General features: G+C 36.6%; 1 protein-coding gene and 1 non-coding gene across 3 annotated transcripts in view; both read left to right on the top strand.

The window, feature by feature from the left end:
• The window catches only part of LOC115213857 (DNA-directed RNA polymerase III subunit RPC1), a 208,632-nt gene that overhangs the window by 178,397 nt on the left and 9,883 nt on the right, over positions 1-20,352 (top strand). For both annotated transcript variants that reach the window (XM_029782797.2, XM_036504894.1), the window contains 6 exons: positions 345-440; positions 1,152-1,303; positions 3,486-3,572; positions 9,730-9,795; positions 16,316-16,432; positions 17,729-17,837. In XM_029782797.2, coding sequence (XP_029638657.1) covers positions 345-440; positions 1,152-1,303; positions 3,486-3,572; positions 9,730-9,795; positions 16,316-16,432; positions 17,729-17,837 — 627 coding nt within the window. The remainder of the gene's footprint in view (positions 1-344; positions 441-1,151; positions 1,304-3,485; positions 3,573-9,729; positions 9,796-16,315; positions 16,433-17,728; positions 17,838-20,352) is intronic.
• Positions 9,378-9,500, top strand: LOC115214570. Its single transcript, XR_003881909.1, has one exon. It is a non-coding gene; the product is annotated as a U5 spliceosomal RNA (small nuclear RNA).

Here is a 20,352-nt window from a genome sequence, read left to right on the forward strand (position 1 = left end):
TAAAGGGAGAGAATTGCTCCTAAATTTTTTTTTCTCGTTTTATGTTGAGAAATTCTTATTGGAGAGTAAAAAGGTGTTACTTTTATATTTTGGTTGAATTCCAGCTGTTTCAATTCCAATCTGCAACTTACTTTTTGATTTTTATGTTTGAGATAGTGTCAGTGTCTGCCTTACTGTTATTCTTTTTTTATTATTTTGTTAATATTATAAATTATTAAAATTTATAACTTGGTTTTTTTGTACCTCTGTATGGTACAGAATTAAATTATTGTTTGGCAAACTTTGACTTAATCTCAACACATACATTTGGATTAAGTTTCTGCTTTTTGTTTTTTCCATCTCAGGTACAGCCGTTGGTGCTGTCTGTGCTCAAAGTATTGGAGAACCAGGAACACAAATGACTTTGAAAACTTTTCATTTTGCTGGTGTTGCTTCCATGAGTATCCTTTTATTTAATGATTACTGATACAGAGAAGTCGGTGCAGCATCTGTGATCTTTGGAATGCTTCTCTCAGATGACTAAAAGTTGATGCATTCCTTTATCACAATCTCTTTCTAGTATAAACAAAAGTCCTTAATACATTTTAGTGACACTGTAGGTTCAACATATTTTTCCAGGAAAAATTTACTGGAATGAGTTTCAATTACTCTCTTGAACCTCATTGGACAACTTGAACTCAGAACATCTCGTTAATGAAGCATCCTTGCTATAATGTTTATTTTACAGTTTATCCAGTTAGCATCATGGCAGTAATGTCTATCAATGTAGGTTGAGCAAGTTTGTAGTATATCACTATTTGCCTTGATTGTGTTTTTTTCTGTGAGGCCCAGCATCCTGAGCTCTGATTGCACAATTTTTTTATCCATGTCATCCTTGGCCTTGTTTTGTCACCACACATTGTTTGTTTCATTTACATACCCATACCAGTAGAGTAATCTCTCCAGCATTAATGTTTCTTATAGCAGCTGTATCAACCTCATAATTGTGTAGTCTGGTACACTGAGACGTAAGTGATTTAGCTATGAACATTGCAAACAGGGTTGGATAAAACAAATCCCAGTTGATTCATCTTTTACAAGTTTATTGCTTTGTGATCATTTGTGAAACAAGTATATTACAGATTATTGTAACCTGTTCCTTAATTAGCTAGACATTACTCTTGGTGTGCCTCGTATCAAAGAAATCATCAATGCAACCAGGAACATAAGCACACCAATTATCACAGCTCAGTTAGATGTGGATGATGATCCAGAAATTGCTAGACGGGTCAAAGGTCGGATTGAGAAAACCCTCCTTGGTGAGGTAAAAATGTATTCAATTTTAGTGACTGAATGTAGTAAATTTTTCCTTTTTTGTTCTATGCAGAAATTAATTTGAATCATTAAATTGTATGGATGTTCTTATATCATTTTTATATATATATATATAACCCAATCGGACTCAACACAGCCCCCTCCTCTTAGTGACTGCACTCCACTTCTCCCCACTAGCATCTTTTATTTTTTGTTTATTAATTATTATTTATTTTTTATTTTATTTTATATATTACACACACACACACACACACATTTACATATATATATACTATACACTCACACACACATACACACGTACAACCACACACAAACTCATATACACACCAACAGATATACATACACAATATACACCTATCCGTGCACGCACACATACACACAAACACATACAAACACACACATACACGCACACACATATACGTACATACATACACTCTCACACAAATGAACCCACACATACATACCTACACACACACACACACGCACGTACAAGCACACACACACACTAGGTTAAGCAGTTACTCGCCACACACCCACACTCTACGCATACACACACACACTACAAACAACACACACACATGATACATATAGCCCTTTGTTTTTTTGACCTGGCTTGATACAAACAGCTGGTAGTCATAAAGGAGTGCCTTATGACAGCTGACTTTGTCATTGCTTTTTATTCACCAAAAATACACACACACACACACACACACACGCACGCACAAACACACTTGTCATCCTTGCACACACACACACACACGCATTCCTTTTTTGAAACTCTCTTGCCTTATAAAACCATGTTTCGACTACCTCTCAACTTCTGTTCTTTCAACATGTGATCTCTTGAGCACCACCAGCTCAAATAATTTTTCCTCTGTCTTCCCTTCTTGGGATCTTTCCTTCTCCTTGTTTCCGACGAAGAGCTCCGCTCGAAACGTTAAACCCTCCTTCCCTTCTTTCCTGAGCGTCAATAATACTTTAATTGTTCCACGTCCTGCGTTGCTGTGTTTTTTTTCTCTTTTTTTTCTGTGTTTTCTTGTTTGGATTAACTCTCTCTATATATATATATATTTCATCTTACATCAACTTTTCCACTCCAGAATGATGAAATAGTATTTGTAAAATAGCAAGAAGAGTTATGTACCTTGCTATGGCTTTGAGCTCTCAATCTCTTGTTTGGCAACCCAGTACTTCAACCTCATATTAATAGTATTAATCAATATCACTATTTGATATCATCATCATCGTTTAACATCTACTTTCCATACTGGCACGGGTTGGACGGTTTGTCAGGAGCCGGCCAGGTAGAAGTCTACCTTGGGCTACTGTGTCTGTTTTTGCATGGTTTTTACATTTGGGTGCCCTGCAGGGTGGACTGAGTGCTTTTTACGTGACACCAGCACAAGTGAGGTCAGTTTTAACGTGGTTTTTACAATGCCAACCACTTCACAGTGCGGACTGGATGCTTTTTATGTGGCACCAGCACCGGCAGTCATTTGCAAGAGAAGGAATTTTAGAGTGGAGGGGACATTGGAGGAGGTGATTTGGTGTCAGATGATGAAAGGCTAGAAGTGTGACAAAGTGACAGAGAGGCAAAAACATGTCTTGCTATAGAGGAGGTACAAGGTTACCCGGTCAGAGAGTGAGAATGTGTGTGTGTGGCACTCCGTCGGTTACGACGACGAGGGTTCCAGTTGATCCAATCAACGGAACAGCCTGCTCGTGAAATTAATGTGTGAGTGGCTGAGCACTCCACAGACAAGTATACCCTTCACGTAGTTCTCGGGGAGATTCAGCGTGATACAGAGTGTGACAAGGTTGACTTTTTAAAATACAGGTACAGCAGAAACCGAAAAAAAGGGTGAGAGAAAGTTATGAAAGAATACAGTAGGGTTCGACACCACTCACTGCCGGAATCTAGTGGAACTTTAGGTGTTATTCACTCAATAAACACTCACAACACCCAGTCTGGGAATCGAAACCGCGATCCTACGACCGCGAGTCCGCTGCCCCTAACCACAGGGCATTGCGCTTCCACACACGCGCATGCTCACACTCACCCGATTTTCTCGATTCTTGTTCATGTTGTCTTATACTCCAAATTTCTTGAATTTCTTGTAAGTGATATTTGGGTTTACTTCTTATATATATATATATATATATTCATTCAGGTGTCAGAGTATGTCGAAGAAGTTTATTTGCCCGACGACTGTTTTCTACTTGTCAAGTTGGACCTCGATAGAATCAAACTGCTAAAGGTAACGCAATAAAACTTTTTGTTTCGCGTTTGTGCTGCCATACTTTAAAATAACTAATCCTTCCAAACAAAGAGTTATTCAAGGGAGATAAAAGTCTTTGATTGATGGCGATTTCACCTTTAATTGGTTCCCCCGCCCAGGAGGAACATATCTCGGGGAATCCTTGTTCTGTCAACTGTTATGAATTTGTAAATAGCTTCAAAGAGCTTGGCGACAACGTAGTCGAAATACAAATTCTTTGTATATATGCCTATCTTATTCGCGATTTTAAAAAATTACTAAAACGCTTGTCACACATTTTGGCCTTAAAGCAGAGCTTGATGCATTTCTATCATCTTCTTTCTTGTTGCTTGGTTTCAGACGTTCTATGTCTTATATTATAAAATATTTTTGTCGCTGATCAAGAAGTTTCCCAGTCAATAAATTGATACCCTTGACAGTCTGCTCAGCTGCCTCAGCAACTCCTACACTCTTATTATCTGTGTTTTATGGGTGGGGGAAGGGTATCTTTTTTTCTTCGCAAATGTAAATAAACCCAATCTGTTTCTTAAACGAGGGACATATTCATACAGCACGGAATGTTTTCACCCCAAATGGACTCCAGCGATTGGTTAAAATTGCCGAAATGCTCGATTATAAAGTGGAAATATCTTACAAACTATAGAATTTTCTCAATAAAGCCAAGAAAAAATGATGTTTTATAAACACATTGTACCATGTTTTTAATATTTTGGAAACAACGGAAGCGTGTATGTCTCTTTTAATTGTTTATTTACTAATTCCTTTATGTGTTTATTTATTTTGCAGCAAATTTATTTTTGTAAAGTCTTCTTTCCAAAAATAAAAACATACATTTTAAACATAAATTAAAAAGAAAAATTTCATAGAATTCATTTTGGGTTCCTTTCAGGGGTGGTTCTGATAAAATTGAAATAAGTTATTAAAGAGAGAGGGAAATGAAAATCCTTAATGCAACTGTTAAGTGAGCTAGTCTTCCTCGTTGGGTTGTAAATTGTGATAGTGCTTAATTCCATGTCAACCCTGACTTTTGATCAAATGTATTCTGGCGGTGACTACCCAGTCTCTTTATTTTTCTATGCACTAAAAACCCAGGATGAGTGTGTCTCTTTTTTAAAAGAGAAGTGTATTCTTTGAAGATGATTTGGCGGATCTTTTCCTTTTGAACGGCATATGTCAACACAATTTCTAGTTAACTAAACACTTTTAAACTTCGTATACTGGTAGAATGTGTTTATAAAACATCATTTTTTCTTGGCTTTATTGAGAAAATTCTATAGTTTGTAAGATATTTCCACTTTATAATCGAGCATTTCGGCAATTTTAACCAATCGCTGGAGTCCATTTGGGGTGAAAACATTCCGTGCTGTATGAATATGTCCCTCGTTTAAGAAACAGATTGGGTTTATTTACATTTGCGAAGAAAAAAAGATACCCTTCCCCCACCCATAACTCTAACTAACCCTAACACAGATTGAAATGCAATAGATCGATACTAGGGTTATAAGTATGGGTGACATTTTCATTTGACACCGCTAGAAAAAAATCCCATTTTCCGTAGCGGTGTCGTATGAAATTGTCACCCATAATTATGTTGTGGTGGCAGGCAAAAGCCTGCCAGCCGACGGTGGAAGAATTAGTAGTGGTAGAGGAAAAGAAGGTGGAAATAGTAGGAGACAGAAAAAGAACAAGTGCAGAGTTACCACCAGAAGGAATTGGAGTTGGAGCAGAAGGATTTCGGAAAGTACAAGGAATTATTGAAAAAAGAGAGAGACTGCCTTAGACTGATACCCCCGAGAGAAGCGATGGGAAGAGCAGAGAGGAAGATAATTATATACAGAATGCTAAACGTAGAAACGAAAAGACTGGAAGTAGCGGAGGTCGAAGCCATTGAGGAATGCCTGAGCGAAGTGAAGGGAGTAACGACGTTCTACACCTGTGGAAGGAAGTACGGCACGGTGGAGATTCGCTTCATGAATGAGGATGAAGCGAAAAAGTTCTCCACAGTGCCATTGAGATCAGCCAGGTGGGCACTTTTTCCAACCTACCGTGGGAAAAGAGTGGCGAGAGTACAGATAGGGAGAGTGCCACCCAAAATAGATGAGGAATGGCTGGTGGCAGCAATCCTGTAAAACTGTGAGGAGGTGACCAAGATTATCAAGGTGGCAAAATTGGCTGAGATAAACTGATGGGGATTTAGACTGGAAATCTTGGTCCATATAACCCTGCCAGACTTGCACAAGATAGCAGAGGAGTTGGTGCTCCCCGATGACACCCAGTTGAGAATCATGGTGGAGGGGGGCGACCTCCGATATGTTATAATTGCGGAACAAGGGAACACATGAAGGCAAGGTGTCCCCAGAGACGAGGAAAGAACGGAGAACCAGGCAGAGGTGGAAGAATTAGTAATGGTAGAGGAAAAGGAGGTGGAAATAGTAGGAGACAGAAAAAGAACAAGTGCAGAGTTACCACCAGAACACTCAAAAAAGAAGAGAAAAGCGGAAAAAATACAAGAGAAAAAATTTATAGAGAAAAGAAACGAAAGTGAAAATCGAAACCCAGAACCAGAGCCAACAAGTAGGAGAGAAGAAATAGACAAAGAGGAGAACTATGAGGAATGGAAAGAGGAAGCAAGGATGAGGATAGAAAATGGGAGTCAAAGCAAGCAGCTGAATGGACGGAATTACAGAGTAATGGTTATTTACGATAAGGATATGGAAATTGAAAAAAAGATAACAAGGGTGAAGAATTTAATAAGAATAAGACCGGATGGAAAGGCGTTTGATTGCGAGGAAAGAGTAGCACTGTTGGAGAAAGAGAGAACCGAGAGATTGATGGAATTGTTTAGAACAAAAGTAAGGATAACTGGATTGTACTTTCAGTATGATGCTCTACCGAATGTTGTCAAGTTTGATGACTTGATAGATTACTTGCGGAGTATAAAAGACTGATGAAATTTCGATTTATTGGAACAGTAAAATGGAACTTTTCGCTTTGGGGAGTGGGTAAGCCATTGCATTCTTTCATTCCTTATTCATTATATTCATATTACATGCGATACATTTTACGTACCCCACGTTTGTGTTGTCTGTCCTTGTGATGTCCCCTCTTCTTTGAGGCTTTATGCCTATAATAAAGTGATTACTCTTGGTTTCTCCTCCTGTGTTGGGTGTTGGTAGCAGTCTCTATGATGTGAGTTTGAATCGTTATACACTGTTGTAACCATTAATTATATGTTTGTTGTAGGTCTCCCCGCTTGGGTGAAACAAGATTCGTTGGATTGTTTAAATTGTTGAATTTTAGTCACTGGTTTGTTTGCATCTGTTTATCCCCTGTCTACGGGAGAAGTGGAGAAAGGAAGATAGATGGAGAGTGGACAAAGTTACGCAGCGGCAGTGACCCAAGGTGTAAATGCCAATACCCTGGAAGTACAGGAAATAAAAACTGAGACAAGAAAATAGAAGGAAGGAAGGAAATTGCGAAAAAAGAAAGGAGCCAGTCTAAAGCTGACTCCTCCAGAAGAACTGATAAACAGCATGGCGAAGAAGACAGTGGTTACAGGACACAGTCCACATCCTCGAACAAGATAGAGGTTGCCCTGATAGAAGTAATAGAGGAGTGCCTTGAAAATGTAAAAAGATTGACCACATTCTACACACACGGAAAGAAATACGACACAGTGGAAATAAGGTTTTGGCAAGGAAAAAAATACCATAAGCCACTCCACTGAGCCGATGAGGACACCGGAATGGGTACTTCTTCTGACACACTGTAGCAAATGTGTTAACAGAGTGAGAGTTGTAAGAGTCACCCCACCCCCGAAATTAAGGAAGAATGGCTGGTGGCAGCCATAATGCATGGTATGGAGGATGAGGCGAAAATCCTCAAGATAACGAGGACCAAAGTGGTCAATTGGTTGGGGTATGGCCTCATGATGGCCATACGGGTGAGTTTGAAAGACTTGTTTAGTATAACAGAGGAAATAATACTCCTGGAAGACACCAGACTTCAGATAGTAGTAGAAGGAAGACTGCCAACATGCTTCCTATGTGGCAAAAAAGGTCACATGGAAGGTATCCGGCAAGACTTCTGCCCCCTCCCCCAAACCCATCCTTTAAAAACATTTTTTTTTTTCGACACAAGCCCCCACTTTTCAGCTACGGGGAATACAAATCTGCAAAAAAATTAGCAAAAATCGGCATTTCTAAATTACCACTCCCACCCCCATTTCCTTCATTTTAACATTTTCACCCTAAAAATCAAACCCTAAAACTGTAACCGTAAGTACAGAAAGGTTTTGAAATTTTTGTCCGTATTTTTCTGCATATTTAAAAGAAAAAAAAATTCTTAAAAATAAATTTCACAAAGATTTTTGGAATTTTTTTTCCAGAATCATAATCTCCATATTTCCCCCGCATATTTTGAAAAAAAAAATTGTGAAAAAAGTTAAAAATGAAGGAAATGGGGTTGGGAGTATGTGGTATTTTAGAAATGTCGATTTTTGCCAATTTTTTTGCAGATTTGTACTCCCCATAGCCAAAAAGGGGGACTTGTGTTGAAAAAAAAATGTTTTTAAAGGGTGGGGTTTTTTTTGGGGGGGGGGGGGGCAGCTTCTTGCCGGACACCTTCCATGTGCCCTTTTGTGCCACATAGGAAGCATGTTGGCAGTCTTCCTTCTACTACTATTCGAAGTCTGGTGTCTTCCGGGAGTATTATTTCCTCTGTTATCCCAAACAAGTCTTTGAGACTCACCCGTATAGCCATCATAAGGCCATACACCCACCACTTGAATTCTCGTTATCTTGAGGATTTTCGCCTCATCCTCCATGCCATGCATTATGGATTCCACCAGCCATTCTTCCTTAATATAGCTTCAGTCTAATGACTACAACAAGTCAAGAAAAAAAAAATGAAATACATCACAGAAGTGGTTTTGATCAGGCTTTAAAAAAATGCTGTGTTCCATACAGTCATCTAAAAATTCTTCAAGGTAAAAAGGAAAAAAAAAAATTCTGGGGTCGATGCATTCAGCTAAAAATTCTTCAAAGCGGTGCCCTAGCATGGCCACAGTCTTATGCCAAAAACACGTAAAAAGTGAAAAAAACAAAAAAAAATAACTAAAAAAAGTATAACCATGGGGTTTTTATCCTCCACTCTATCATGCTTGAAATAAAAGCCAAATCACATTCTAAGAAAGAAAGAAAGAAAAGCCCAAGGTTGTGGCTGGACATTTTCAATCATAGATGGGTTGAACTTTACTATATCTAAACGATTTTTACTTTCTGAAGGAAACCTAAAGGCAGAATAAATATGTACTTGAACAACACTTGATTGGTACTTGATTTCATTGACACTGGAGAGAGGAAAGGTAAACCCCGCTGGGGCAGGAATTTATGTTATGGCATATAAACTAGCTACAAGTTAATATTTTGTCTGGTAGAGTGTTTTGCCATCTGCCACCATATTTATTAGCAATCCACAACATTAACACTACTTTCTGCTTGACTTCTTCATTGTCAACTAATGTGATAATGTCAGTACAGAAATCACCATGTGAAGTTGCCACGATCAATCTGAAAATGCTATTCTATACAAATTTAATTAAACTTTATGCTTTGATGGAAAACATTTGTTGAAAATTGTTTATTATGTTGTACTAATTACATTATGTCCAGAATACTAGGAGGATATTGCCTGAAAAATTAAATATTTACTATAATTCACATATCCTAATCAGTGCTTGTCTCTGAACGTATTATGTATAAGTAGTTGCCATCCATACAATTTTTACTCTGGTTTCTCCTCACCCTGAGCAGATAAATCTTTCACCTTTTACTAAAGATTTCCATGGGGAGGAATATTTTAATGGGTATATAGACTTATTTTTGAAGCCTTATCATTGCATGAAGTGTATTAGCAAACTTAAAAACAGATCAAGTTTATATTTATTGTATTTTTATTTTGCTTTTTGGAGATTGTTCTCTTTTACAAACTCAGCCTTTTTGGAATAAAATAAAAATAATCAGTTAAATAAATTGCTACAACATGAATAATTATAGCAAAAACAAAAAAATTCTGTGTTCATATGAAAAACTTTTACAAGTCTATATTCTCTCATTACTCAATTTTTTTCTTTCAGTTGGAGGTCAGTGTTGATTCAATTGTAAATTCCATTTGTAGTTCCAAATTAAGGATCAAAAACACTGTGAGTATTCTTTTTGTTTTGTAAGGAATTTCTACTTACATATAGTTTTTTTTAAAATAATGAAAACCAAGCATTTAAAGGAATAGAGTCTACAGCCACTGAGAAAGCTGCAGATTGGTGTAGAAAAAAGATATTTGAGTGGATTTGGTAGACGGAAACTGAAAGAAGCCTGTCAGGTGTGTTTGTGTTGTATTTGTTTCCCACCACTGCTTGGCAACCAATGTTGGTGTGTTTATGCCTGTTACTTAGCAATTCAGCAAAGAAAACTGATAGAATCAGTACCCAGTTTTTAAAAATATATATGGACTGGGGTTGACTCATTTGACTAAAGCTTCAAGGTGGTGCCCCAGCATAACCACTTTCTGATGACTGAAACAGGTAATATATATATGTGTGTGTGCGTGTGTATGCATATATACATACATATTTGTACATACTTATATATGTATATACATATGCATATATCGGTACAGGACATCATAAAATGTAAACAACATGAAATATGAAAACATAGAATATCATCTTTTTTTTTGTGAACAACAAAAGAAACAGATGGAAAACAAGACAAGTAACAAAGAACAACGCTTCATCAGTTGTTAGATGTTTTATCTACCCATTTCGAGCGCAAAGCAAAGTACAATTTGGGATTTGCAGAGGGTCAAAGTTGGCAACAAAAACAGGACAGTAAAAACAAACAGTAAGGGCTGCTAAGCCATAATGAGGTGAGGTGGTGAACGCTGGAGGAAAAATCTTTGACAGGAGAAAAGATAGGAGAGGAAACAAACAAGAATATGTCTGTGTAGCAGATCAAAAGGAAAGACAGAAGCTCAAGTTAGGAAAAGAAAGATGGCCGATGGTCTCGTGTGAGCAATGAGAGAGTAAAGGTAGAAGAGTGAGAAAGAGAGGGACAGATAGAGAACGGTGAAGAGGAATGGAAAAGAAATAGAGAAAGGATGAGAGAGAAAAAATGAAAGAGGGAGAAGGGGAGATAAAAATAATTAGAGAAAGGATGAGAGGTAATGAAAGGGGAGAGGGAAAGAGGAGAACAGTAAGATAGAGTTGCATTGGAAACTTACTTCGAAATGGATGTGTGGCATTCAGTCATATAAATAATATATATCATTCAACCACGGTAATGGTTGAATATATTCTTAAGTCCACCATTTCGTCAATCACAGCAGCTTCGAAGCTGCACCACTAATTTAGTTCCCAACTAAATTGCAAACTGTTAACAGTTTTAAAGAAGGCACCTCCTCAGCTACACTTTGGCATAAATAGTTTGAGACTTGGTACATTAGCAAAAAGTTACATCAAAATATATCAGGTCTAAAGGTGGGCAGTAAGGCACCTATTCATCTTCAATTAGCATAAATTTTTGTGTTTTAAAATAATAATATAGGCTTTTCTTAGGCTTAAATGATAGAAAAATGCATGAGGAATTCAGAATTGTTAGTCGCATTGTACAAAAATTAGTAGAAAAAAGTTATGAGGTGAAATGTTATGAAATTTATTGTTATTAAGTGAGGAAGTGAGAAGTAACGCCCCTATAATGTGAAGATAAGAATATATTTCAAAGATGAATGTTTACATTCTAACGCAGTGAGTTGGCAGAAACATTAGTGTGCCAGGCAAAAAGCTTAGCAGTATTTTGTCACTTTTTGTTCTGAGTTCAAATTCCACCATAGTCAGCTTTACCTTTCATATATTTTATTTTTTTAATTAAATATTTAATAAAATTATTTTTAATATGCTGCTTTTCTATTTCAGCTTTAATTAACTTGCTTTCTGTTTTGTTTTTTTTGCTTTTCTTTTTTAGCTGCTTTCCTTTTCTTTTTAGTTAATTATTTAATCAGGTTAGTTCATTAATGTGTTATGTGCTTCAGATATGTGCATCTAAATTTATTGGGGCAGGAATATAGTCATTTTTGGCTGTGTCTCTGAAGGTATGTAGTAAGGCTGTCCAGAAAAGGCATTGGTTAAAAGTGCTTATATACTAAATTTACTTTTAAAATTTCAAAATTAATTAAAAGGAATTTTTCATAAATCAAATTTATATTAATGGGATGTAGGTAATTTTAACTTGTGTGTATCTGATATGCTTTTATATTTACTGTTGTATTGAATAATTATTGATAGATCTAGATTAGCAGCAGTCAGTGCTATTATCACCAACTCAAAATCTAGTGTACTTAAAGGGATCCTGGTAACTGATGGTTTTGGGATCTTGTTGTTTGTAACTTTTGGTGAGCCATGGTGCAACCAATAAGATGGTAAAATTCCTTGCCATTAATTTGGTGTGGATGGGTGATATCAAATAATTAAACATTAAAAAAATTGAAATTATCTTCACTTACATGGAAAAATTGAAATATTATCTTTCAGTATTTTATAAGTTAAAATCTTAAATTATTAATTGACTCATTATTAATTATCTTATAACAGCAATGCCTGGAAAAATCGTGGATTACATGGAAAAATGCAAGCATGAAAAGTAATATTCTTAAGATTATAAACCTGGAAAAGTACGGGACAAGTTACAACACCTGGAAAAGTATAGGAGAAGCTATTACTTCTTGTAAAGTAAAGAATAAGAAACTTTTTACTTAAAATATTGCAGCTAAAATTAAAATTTGAATATTAAAAATTATTTTAATATAGTTTACAAATAACACTATACTTATTTAAGTAGAATTCGGCTAATTTACTTCCTTAAATACAGGAAAAAAGTGACTAATTAGACAAACTTACAAATTAGCTGAACAGTTTTGTACAATAAATTTAAAAGATGAGAACTGTAAAGAGGGATAAATTAGAAGAACCGGCATTCTTTGCTGCAATATTTTAAGTAAAAAGTTTCTTATTCTTTACTTTACTACAAGTAATAGCTTGTCCTATACATTTCCAGGTTTATAATCTTAAGAATATTAGAGTTCATGCTCACATTTTCCCATGTAATATACATATATTCTTTTATTCTTTTATTTGTTTCAGTCATTTGACTGTGGCCATGCTGGGGCACCACCTTTAGTCAAGCAAATCGACCCCAGGACTTATTCTTTGTAAGCTTAGTACTTATTCTATCGGTCTCTCTTGCCGCTAAGTGATGGGGACATAAACACACCAGCATCGGTTGTCAAGCGATGGGGGGGAGGGACAAACACAGACACACAAACATATACATGTATGTGTATATACATATATATAAATAATACTAAGCAATAAGGGTTTAGCAACGAGTTGCCTTACCACATACCGAATTTAGAAATAGCAGTCAAAGGGTTATAGCTATTTCTTCTACTAAAAAGGGAGATCTCAGTAAAAACAGCATTTGGAAGGCAGACACAAACAGGTAAGAGAGAATGAATTGACTGCAATCTATCATACATTTTTTTAGTTATCCACGGACGTACGTTTCGAAATCAAGTTTTTAGGAAAGCATAAGAATTAAATATTAAATATTAAATAATTCTATCTTACCGAAACTTCTTTTCTCTTCAGCGTAGAATACTATAATCATAAATGATTATATATTGAATTTTGAGATACCAGAAGGCACCAACTCAACTCAGTATCAGAGCGAGCTAGAATCCGCAACTGGTATCACCGAATTCAATTTGTGAATGAAACGATTGTGTCAACAGCCCCTTCCCACCCGCGTGTAGCCAAAACAAGATGCTGTGGTCATCTACTGAGATAAAATATGGTTATCCGTAATAATGAAGGGTGAAATTAATTAATTTGGAAAAATTATCAATTACACCAAGTAGTCTTCGGCATATATATATGACGGGCTTCTTTTCAGTTTCTGTCTACCAAATCCACTAACAAGGCTTTGGTCGGCCTGAGGCTATAGTAGAAGACACCTGCCCAAGGTGCCACACAGTGGGACTGAACCCGGAACCATGTGGTTGGTTAGCAAGCTACTTACCACACAGCCACTCCTATACATACGTATATGTACATACTTATATATGTATATACATATGCATATATGGGTATAGGATGTCATAAAACATTATCAACATGAAATACGGAAGCAACATAAACTATGAAATACGAAAACACGGAATACAAACTTTTTTTGCGAACAACGAAAGAAAAAAATGGAAAACAAGACAAGTAACATGCTATTCAAATCTTTATATTTCTGACATATGTTTCAAAGAAAACATTGATATTATTCTGGAGGAAATAAAATGATGTAAAGCAATGCAATCATCTTGTCAGGGAAAAAAAGAGAAACAAAATACATCAATAAGCCATTTTATCCGAATGTGATTACCCTGTGTATGATGAAGGAGAATGCTGGCAAGTTATTTTTTAAAGAAAACCATTAATAGATTTAATGTCAAAGGTAATTTAGAGAAAGAAAAGGAGTAGAAAGAAATTAACAGAAAATTAAGAGTGGAGAAATATAATGTGATAGATGTGGTGTGCAAGAGAGATGACTGTGCTAGTGTAGTAATGTGCTGCATATGGATGAGGAGAGTTTTGTGAAGAAGTATCATTCCTTAACAGTGGAAAGAACCTGTGGAAGAGAGGGAAGACATGGGATGAGATTGTGAAGCATGACCTTCAAATGATGGGCCTCACAGAGGCAATGACAAAAGACCAAGACCTCTGGAAATATGCTGTAATTGAGAAAACCCAGCAAGTAAAATAAGATCACAGTCATAGCTTACACCAATGTCACATAACTAGCCCATTTAAAAAGTACCTTTGAATCATCAGGTGACATGCCATGCTTGAGGAGACCTATTGAGTCAAGTAAAATCAAATCAAATCACAAGCAAATGGAAATTGTAGTTGTGGCCAGTGCTGCCTGACTGTCTCCCAGGTTGGTGGCACTCAATAAGCACCATTCATTCATGGGTTGTTGTCAGTGCCGCTTGACTGGGTTCCCGTGCTGGTGACATGTAAAAAGCACCATCCAAATGTGGCTGATGTCAGTGCCGCCTGACTGGCTCCCATGCTGGTGGCACATAAAAAGCACACACTACACTCTCGGAGTGGTTGGTATTAGCAAGGGCATCCAGCTGCAGAAACATTGCCAGATCAGACTGGAGCCTGGTGCAGCCTCTTGGCTTGCCAGTCCCCAGTCAAACCGTCCAACCCATGCCAGCATGGAAAACAGATATTAAATGATGATAATGATGAGATGAATGAGAATAAAGCTTGAATTTTTTGGAAATTCTTATCTATAGCTTCATGAAACAGGTAAGGGAGGTTGAATTTGATCTTCTTACCATATAGAATTATCAACCAAACATTTTTACTAGGACACACCTTGTTATTAGGGTAATTGTCCTTAAAAGTCCTAGATTTATTTTTATCATGTATAAAGGGACAAAAAGAACAGTTGTCTGCCTTACACTACAAAATTACATTTTTTGATTTAGTGTTGTTATTCAAACTAAAATTAATATTATGACATGTTCTCATGTCCTGATTAATAGGGTCAATATAGGTATTTTTTTCTTTATAGCCTGAGTTATAGGCAGAGTTATAAAATTCAGCTTTATCATTGAAGATATCAACATTAGCAAATGATCTAGAAAGTCTAAGTGAAATATTTCTAACTAAGTTGAACCGTCTTCACAGGTCTTCACAAGTGTCACAAGAAGGAAGGAAGGTATGCATGGTCACGCTCGGATGGTGTTTTTTATGTGCCACCGACACAGGTGCCAGACGAGGCTGGCAGACGGCCACACTCGGATGGTGTTTTTATGTACCACCGACACAGGTGCCAGATGAGGCTGGCGAACGGCCACGATCGGATGGTGTTTGTTACGTGCCCACAGCACGGAGGCCAGTCGATGCGGTACTGGCTACGGCCACGTTCGGATGGTTTTCTTGTGTGCCACCGGCACTGGTACCACAAAGATACAAATTCCATTGATGTTCATCTATTTTGATTTGTTTTGATTTGATTTGATTTGATATTACTATGTAATTTGTAACTCTGCTACATGTATGTGTGTATCTCTCTCTCTTTGTGTCTGCATTTGTCCCCTTCCTCCACCATTTGACAACCAGTGTTGGTGTGTTCATGTGCCTATAACTTATCAGTTTGGTTAAAAATAGAATGATAGAAGGGGTACCAGGCTTAAAAACATAAAACAACCACTGGGGTTAATTCATTCAACTAAAATTCTTCAAGGCTGTGCCCTTGCATGGTTGTAGTCTAATGACTAAAACAAGTAAAAGATAAAAAGATATATATATATATATATATATATATATATATATATAATAATATTATTATTATTATTATGTAGGGTAACTGATTTGATGGTGTGAGGTTACTGATGAGTTCACGTGACTGAAAGAAGTAGGCTGTAATGTCTAGTGGCAGCAGGAATTGTATACCCTGCCATTATTTGATAACTAGGCAGGTCCAGGGTGGCATATTGGGATTATCAGTGGTCAAAGGCTTGAAATTTGTTAATGACCTATCTTATTATTGCCACCAGAGGTAAGCTCAACTAATCTCATAAAATCTTTGCCCAATATTTTCCAGCAAGTTCAGATTCACAGTGATTCTGTGATCACCATAGCTCCACAGGAAACATCCAAAAGTTCAATGTATTATGTAATGCAGCAACTGAAGAAAGAAATACCTGAAGTGATGATAAAAGTAAGTTGTTCCACAACTTGATCCTTGTTGATTTTATAAAATAAAAATTGTATTATTTTTACTGGGACAGCATTAAGAAATACTGTGAAAATATGAATAACTACTGCATACAGTGGACAATGGGATGTATCTGAATAGATCCTGAAATACTTGAAGGATCTCTTGATTTCAGTTATTTCAATGCAGATCTGCCCAAACTACATAGAGTTATGATCGAAAGTGTTCCCACCAAGACAGCATTGCTATTTTATCAAACAGGGTGATTCTAGAACTGCATTATCTGGCATGTGGGATATATTTCTTCTATTTCTTGCAGGATATGTTGAGCAACCATATAAAAGCTACCTTGCTAGTTTGTGGTTCTTCTTTGACTCATGTTGATTTGTGTAATATTCTGTGATGAGCAGACGTCTTTCTCAACTAACAGAGTAGAATATTATTATCTATATATTTTTAATTAGTTATTTAATTAGTCCAATCTATACATGCATGCACTTCAAGCAGTAGTTTGTTCCTAGTGTTCTGGATTGATTGCATGTTTTGTTTTTTTCCCACTTTATCAACAGCCTTCAGGTCTCCAGAAAAATTTGACACCATGAATTTTCGGTTTTCCCTATCTTCTCATTCCTGTATTTTATATAAAGGTAGTGAGCTGGCAGAATTGTTAGCATGCCAGACAAAATGCTTAGCAGCATGTGTTTCAGCTTTACATTCTGAGTTCAAATTCTGCTGAGGTCATGTTTGCCTTTCATCTTTTTGGGGTCGATAAAAAAAAGTACCATTCAAGTGTTGATATAATCGAGTATCTCTCTCCCCATAATTTTCAAACCTTGTCCCTCTAGTAGAAACCATTATTATTATTATTATTATTATTATTATTATTATTATTATTATTATTATTGTTATGATGATGGTGATAGTGATATAAATTATTGATATCCCACTGGACTGGTATTTTGCCTTTATTTCTGTTTATTTTTGCTGTTTTACATCCATATAAAATGTGAAAGTGCATAAATATATTGTCTAACTCTTGCCAGCTTGGAACATGGATGTTAAATAATGAGGATAATCGTCATCATCATCACTTTAAACTGAAGCATTTCTGAACTGATTGAATTTTGAGCAAAGAAAATTCATCATTATATAATAATTGTCGTTAATCTTTCATGCTATGAAGAAATCACTGTATGATGGCTTTGTTGTAGAATGAATTCCTATGTAATTAAATGCAACAAACAAGAATCTCCATTTTTTCAAAGCAATCTCTTTAATGTCAGTATTGTAATGTTGCAGGGAATTCCATCAGTGACCCGCGCTGTTATTCATCAAGATGAAAAGAAAGCAAATCATTATAAACTTCTAGTTGAAGGTGACAATTTGAGAGCTGTCATGGCTACACGAGGTAAACTACTCTTCACAATTTAAAGCCATTAATGATTAGAGAAAAGAAGTTATGAAAGTACAACATATATTATTATTGCTCTTAATCAGATGGTTGGAGGTGGTTTAGTCACAGATGTATTTAAAAAGATCTCTTGACATTGATGGTAAGAGTGATAGATATCATTTCTATGCATTTTATTATATTTATTTCAAATGTGAAAATCCATTTAAGAGATAAAAATAATGTGTGTGTGTGTGTGTTTTATATGAATTAGTACAAATAATCCTTTCACAACTCCAGTGATTTGAGGCCTGAAGTTTAAATCCTGCAAAGCAAATAGATATTTCTATATGTATTGTTTAACATCCATTTTCCTTGCTGGCATGGGTAGGACAGCTCAACAAAAAGTGATGTACCAGAGGACCGCATCAAGCTCCAGTGTCTGCTTTGTCATGGTTTCAATGACTGGATGCCCTTTCTAATACCAATCACTTTACAGAGTGTACTGGGTGCATTTTTCATGTGAGATTACCAAGTAACTTGCAAGACAAGGACGCTAAACTTGTACTGAGAGAGGTGTCTTTATGCCAGGTGTTAAATGTTCAGGTATGATAGAGGGACAAGAACTGGTGTCTTGCTATAGCTTTCCATACATGGCTTTCTCTTAGAAAGAGAGAAAAGAGATGGTGTGTGTGTATCCTCAAGATACAAAATGAAGAGAGAATAAGACTAGAAGATTGGAAAGGGTGGGTGGGTTGGTAAGTTCATGTGAAAGTGAAAAGAGAATGACAGATGGTTAGAGAAGGGGGATAGCGATGGATGTAGTGAATGGAGTACATGGGCCGAAGCATGGTCATTGGTGCACATCAGTTTGTGATGTGTCTGAAGGAAATAGGAGGAGTTGGTCAAGGAAGAGGAGAAGGTGATAAGTGATGATAATAGTGAGATGACGTGTAGGGGGATAAACAGTATCATGTACAGCACCTGAAGGAGTAATGCTGTGGTTAGAAGAGTAATAGGTGTGGGGGATGGTTTGACAGAGATTTGGTGCAGGGGTATAGACATTAACAATATGCTTTTAAGGTTTCATTTTTCTGAGATGATTAGGACTTCTCAGGTATAGTGTATCACTAGTCATTCAATCTTTTGTTATTTCTGTGAGGTTCAATATTTTATGGTTGGTCTTCACCACTTCATCCCATCATCCCACATCTTCCTGGGTCTTCTTCCACAGGTTCCATCCACTTTTAGCAATCAACACTTTATACAGTTCTCCTCATCCAGCTGTATCACATGACCATACCAGCACACATCTGATGTCTCAATTTGCCCAATTTACACTCTATGTTTCTCTCAGCACATTGACTTTGCACAACTGGAAGAACATGATAGCTTCATTTCTTTCTAGTTTTCGTATTTGCAGCTTAAGTGTCACAACCATATAACATTATTATTTGTATATGGGCATCATGCTCTCAGTCTTTCATGCTGAGAGAGAGTCCTTTTGTTACCAGCACAGCTAATAGCACTCTGAACTTACTTGCTTACCAGTTCTTATCTTAGCAACTATCCTTTTACTTACTGCTAATCAGGTCTCCGAGGTAACAAAAACTATCTGTTACCTCCAGTGATCCTCCTGTGTATTCCAAAAAATTTCTTTTTAGTGTGTTCTAAGTGTTTACTGTTTCTACATATATGCCACAAAGTCTCCTTTCTCTGTTAGTCTTCCTGTCATTCCACACTACCTCTTATATGTCCATAGTTTGCACTGAGTATACTCTATGTAATTTCTACTTACACCTTTTCTGCATATTTAGCATGGATTACTGCCTATCTGTTTTCCTGCTTATTGGAATTTTAGTCTGTTAATTTTAAGGCCCTTTCATTCCTGGTTTTGCTTCCACACCTAGAATTTCTTTTCTGATTCTTCTAATTTTAGCTATAAGAACAAGGTCATCATCATAGCTCCCATGGGCAACCAGTCTTAAATTTGTCTGTTATGACCTGGAAGACTCATAAATAGGAGGAGGCTGATAACTGAGGCATGATGAACTCCTACCTGCACACCAAATTTGTTGCTCTAACCATTGCTAACTCTCGTCTTATTAACAACATCCCTGTACATTGCTTGAATGCCTCTGACAAGCCATTTATTTACTCCTAACTTTCACAACAATCATCAGATGAGAGTAAGTGATCTTGTCAAAGTCTTTCTCCAGGTCGAGAAATGCCGAGTAGATTGGCTTACTTTTACCTAAATACTTCTGCTTTGTGCTATCAGGGATGAATTTTTGAAACCACCTCCTTTCAGAATTCATCCCTCATTCTCAATATCATCCCTTCTTACCTAATTTTCTACTGATCACTTTTTCCAGTTATCTCTCCCTCTTCTCTGATACGCATCTCTGAGACACATCTTGTCTTTAACACCTCTCTTATCTCCTATCATTCTCATCACCCTTGTCATAGCAGCCATCAATAGCCTCTCCAACCTTTGTCTTCCATTTATTAGGCTCATTCCAACCTCTGATTT

Source organism: Octopus sinensis, linkage group LG7, assembly GCF_006345805.1.
Source record: "Octopus sinensis linkage group LG7, ASM634580v1, whole genome shotgun sequence".
Classification (NCBI taxonomy): Eukaryota; Metazoa; Mollusca; class Cephalopoda; order Octopoda; family Octopodidae; genus Octopus; species Octopus sinensis.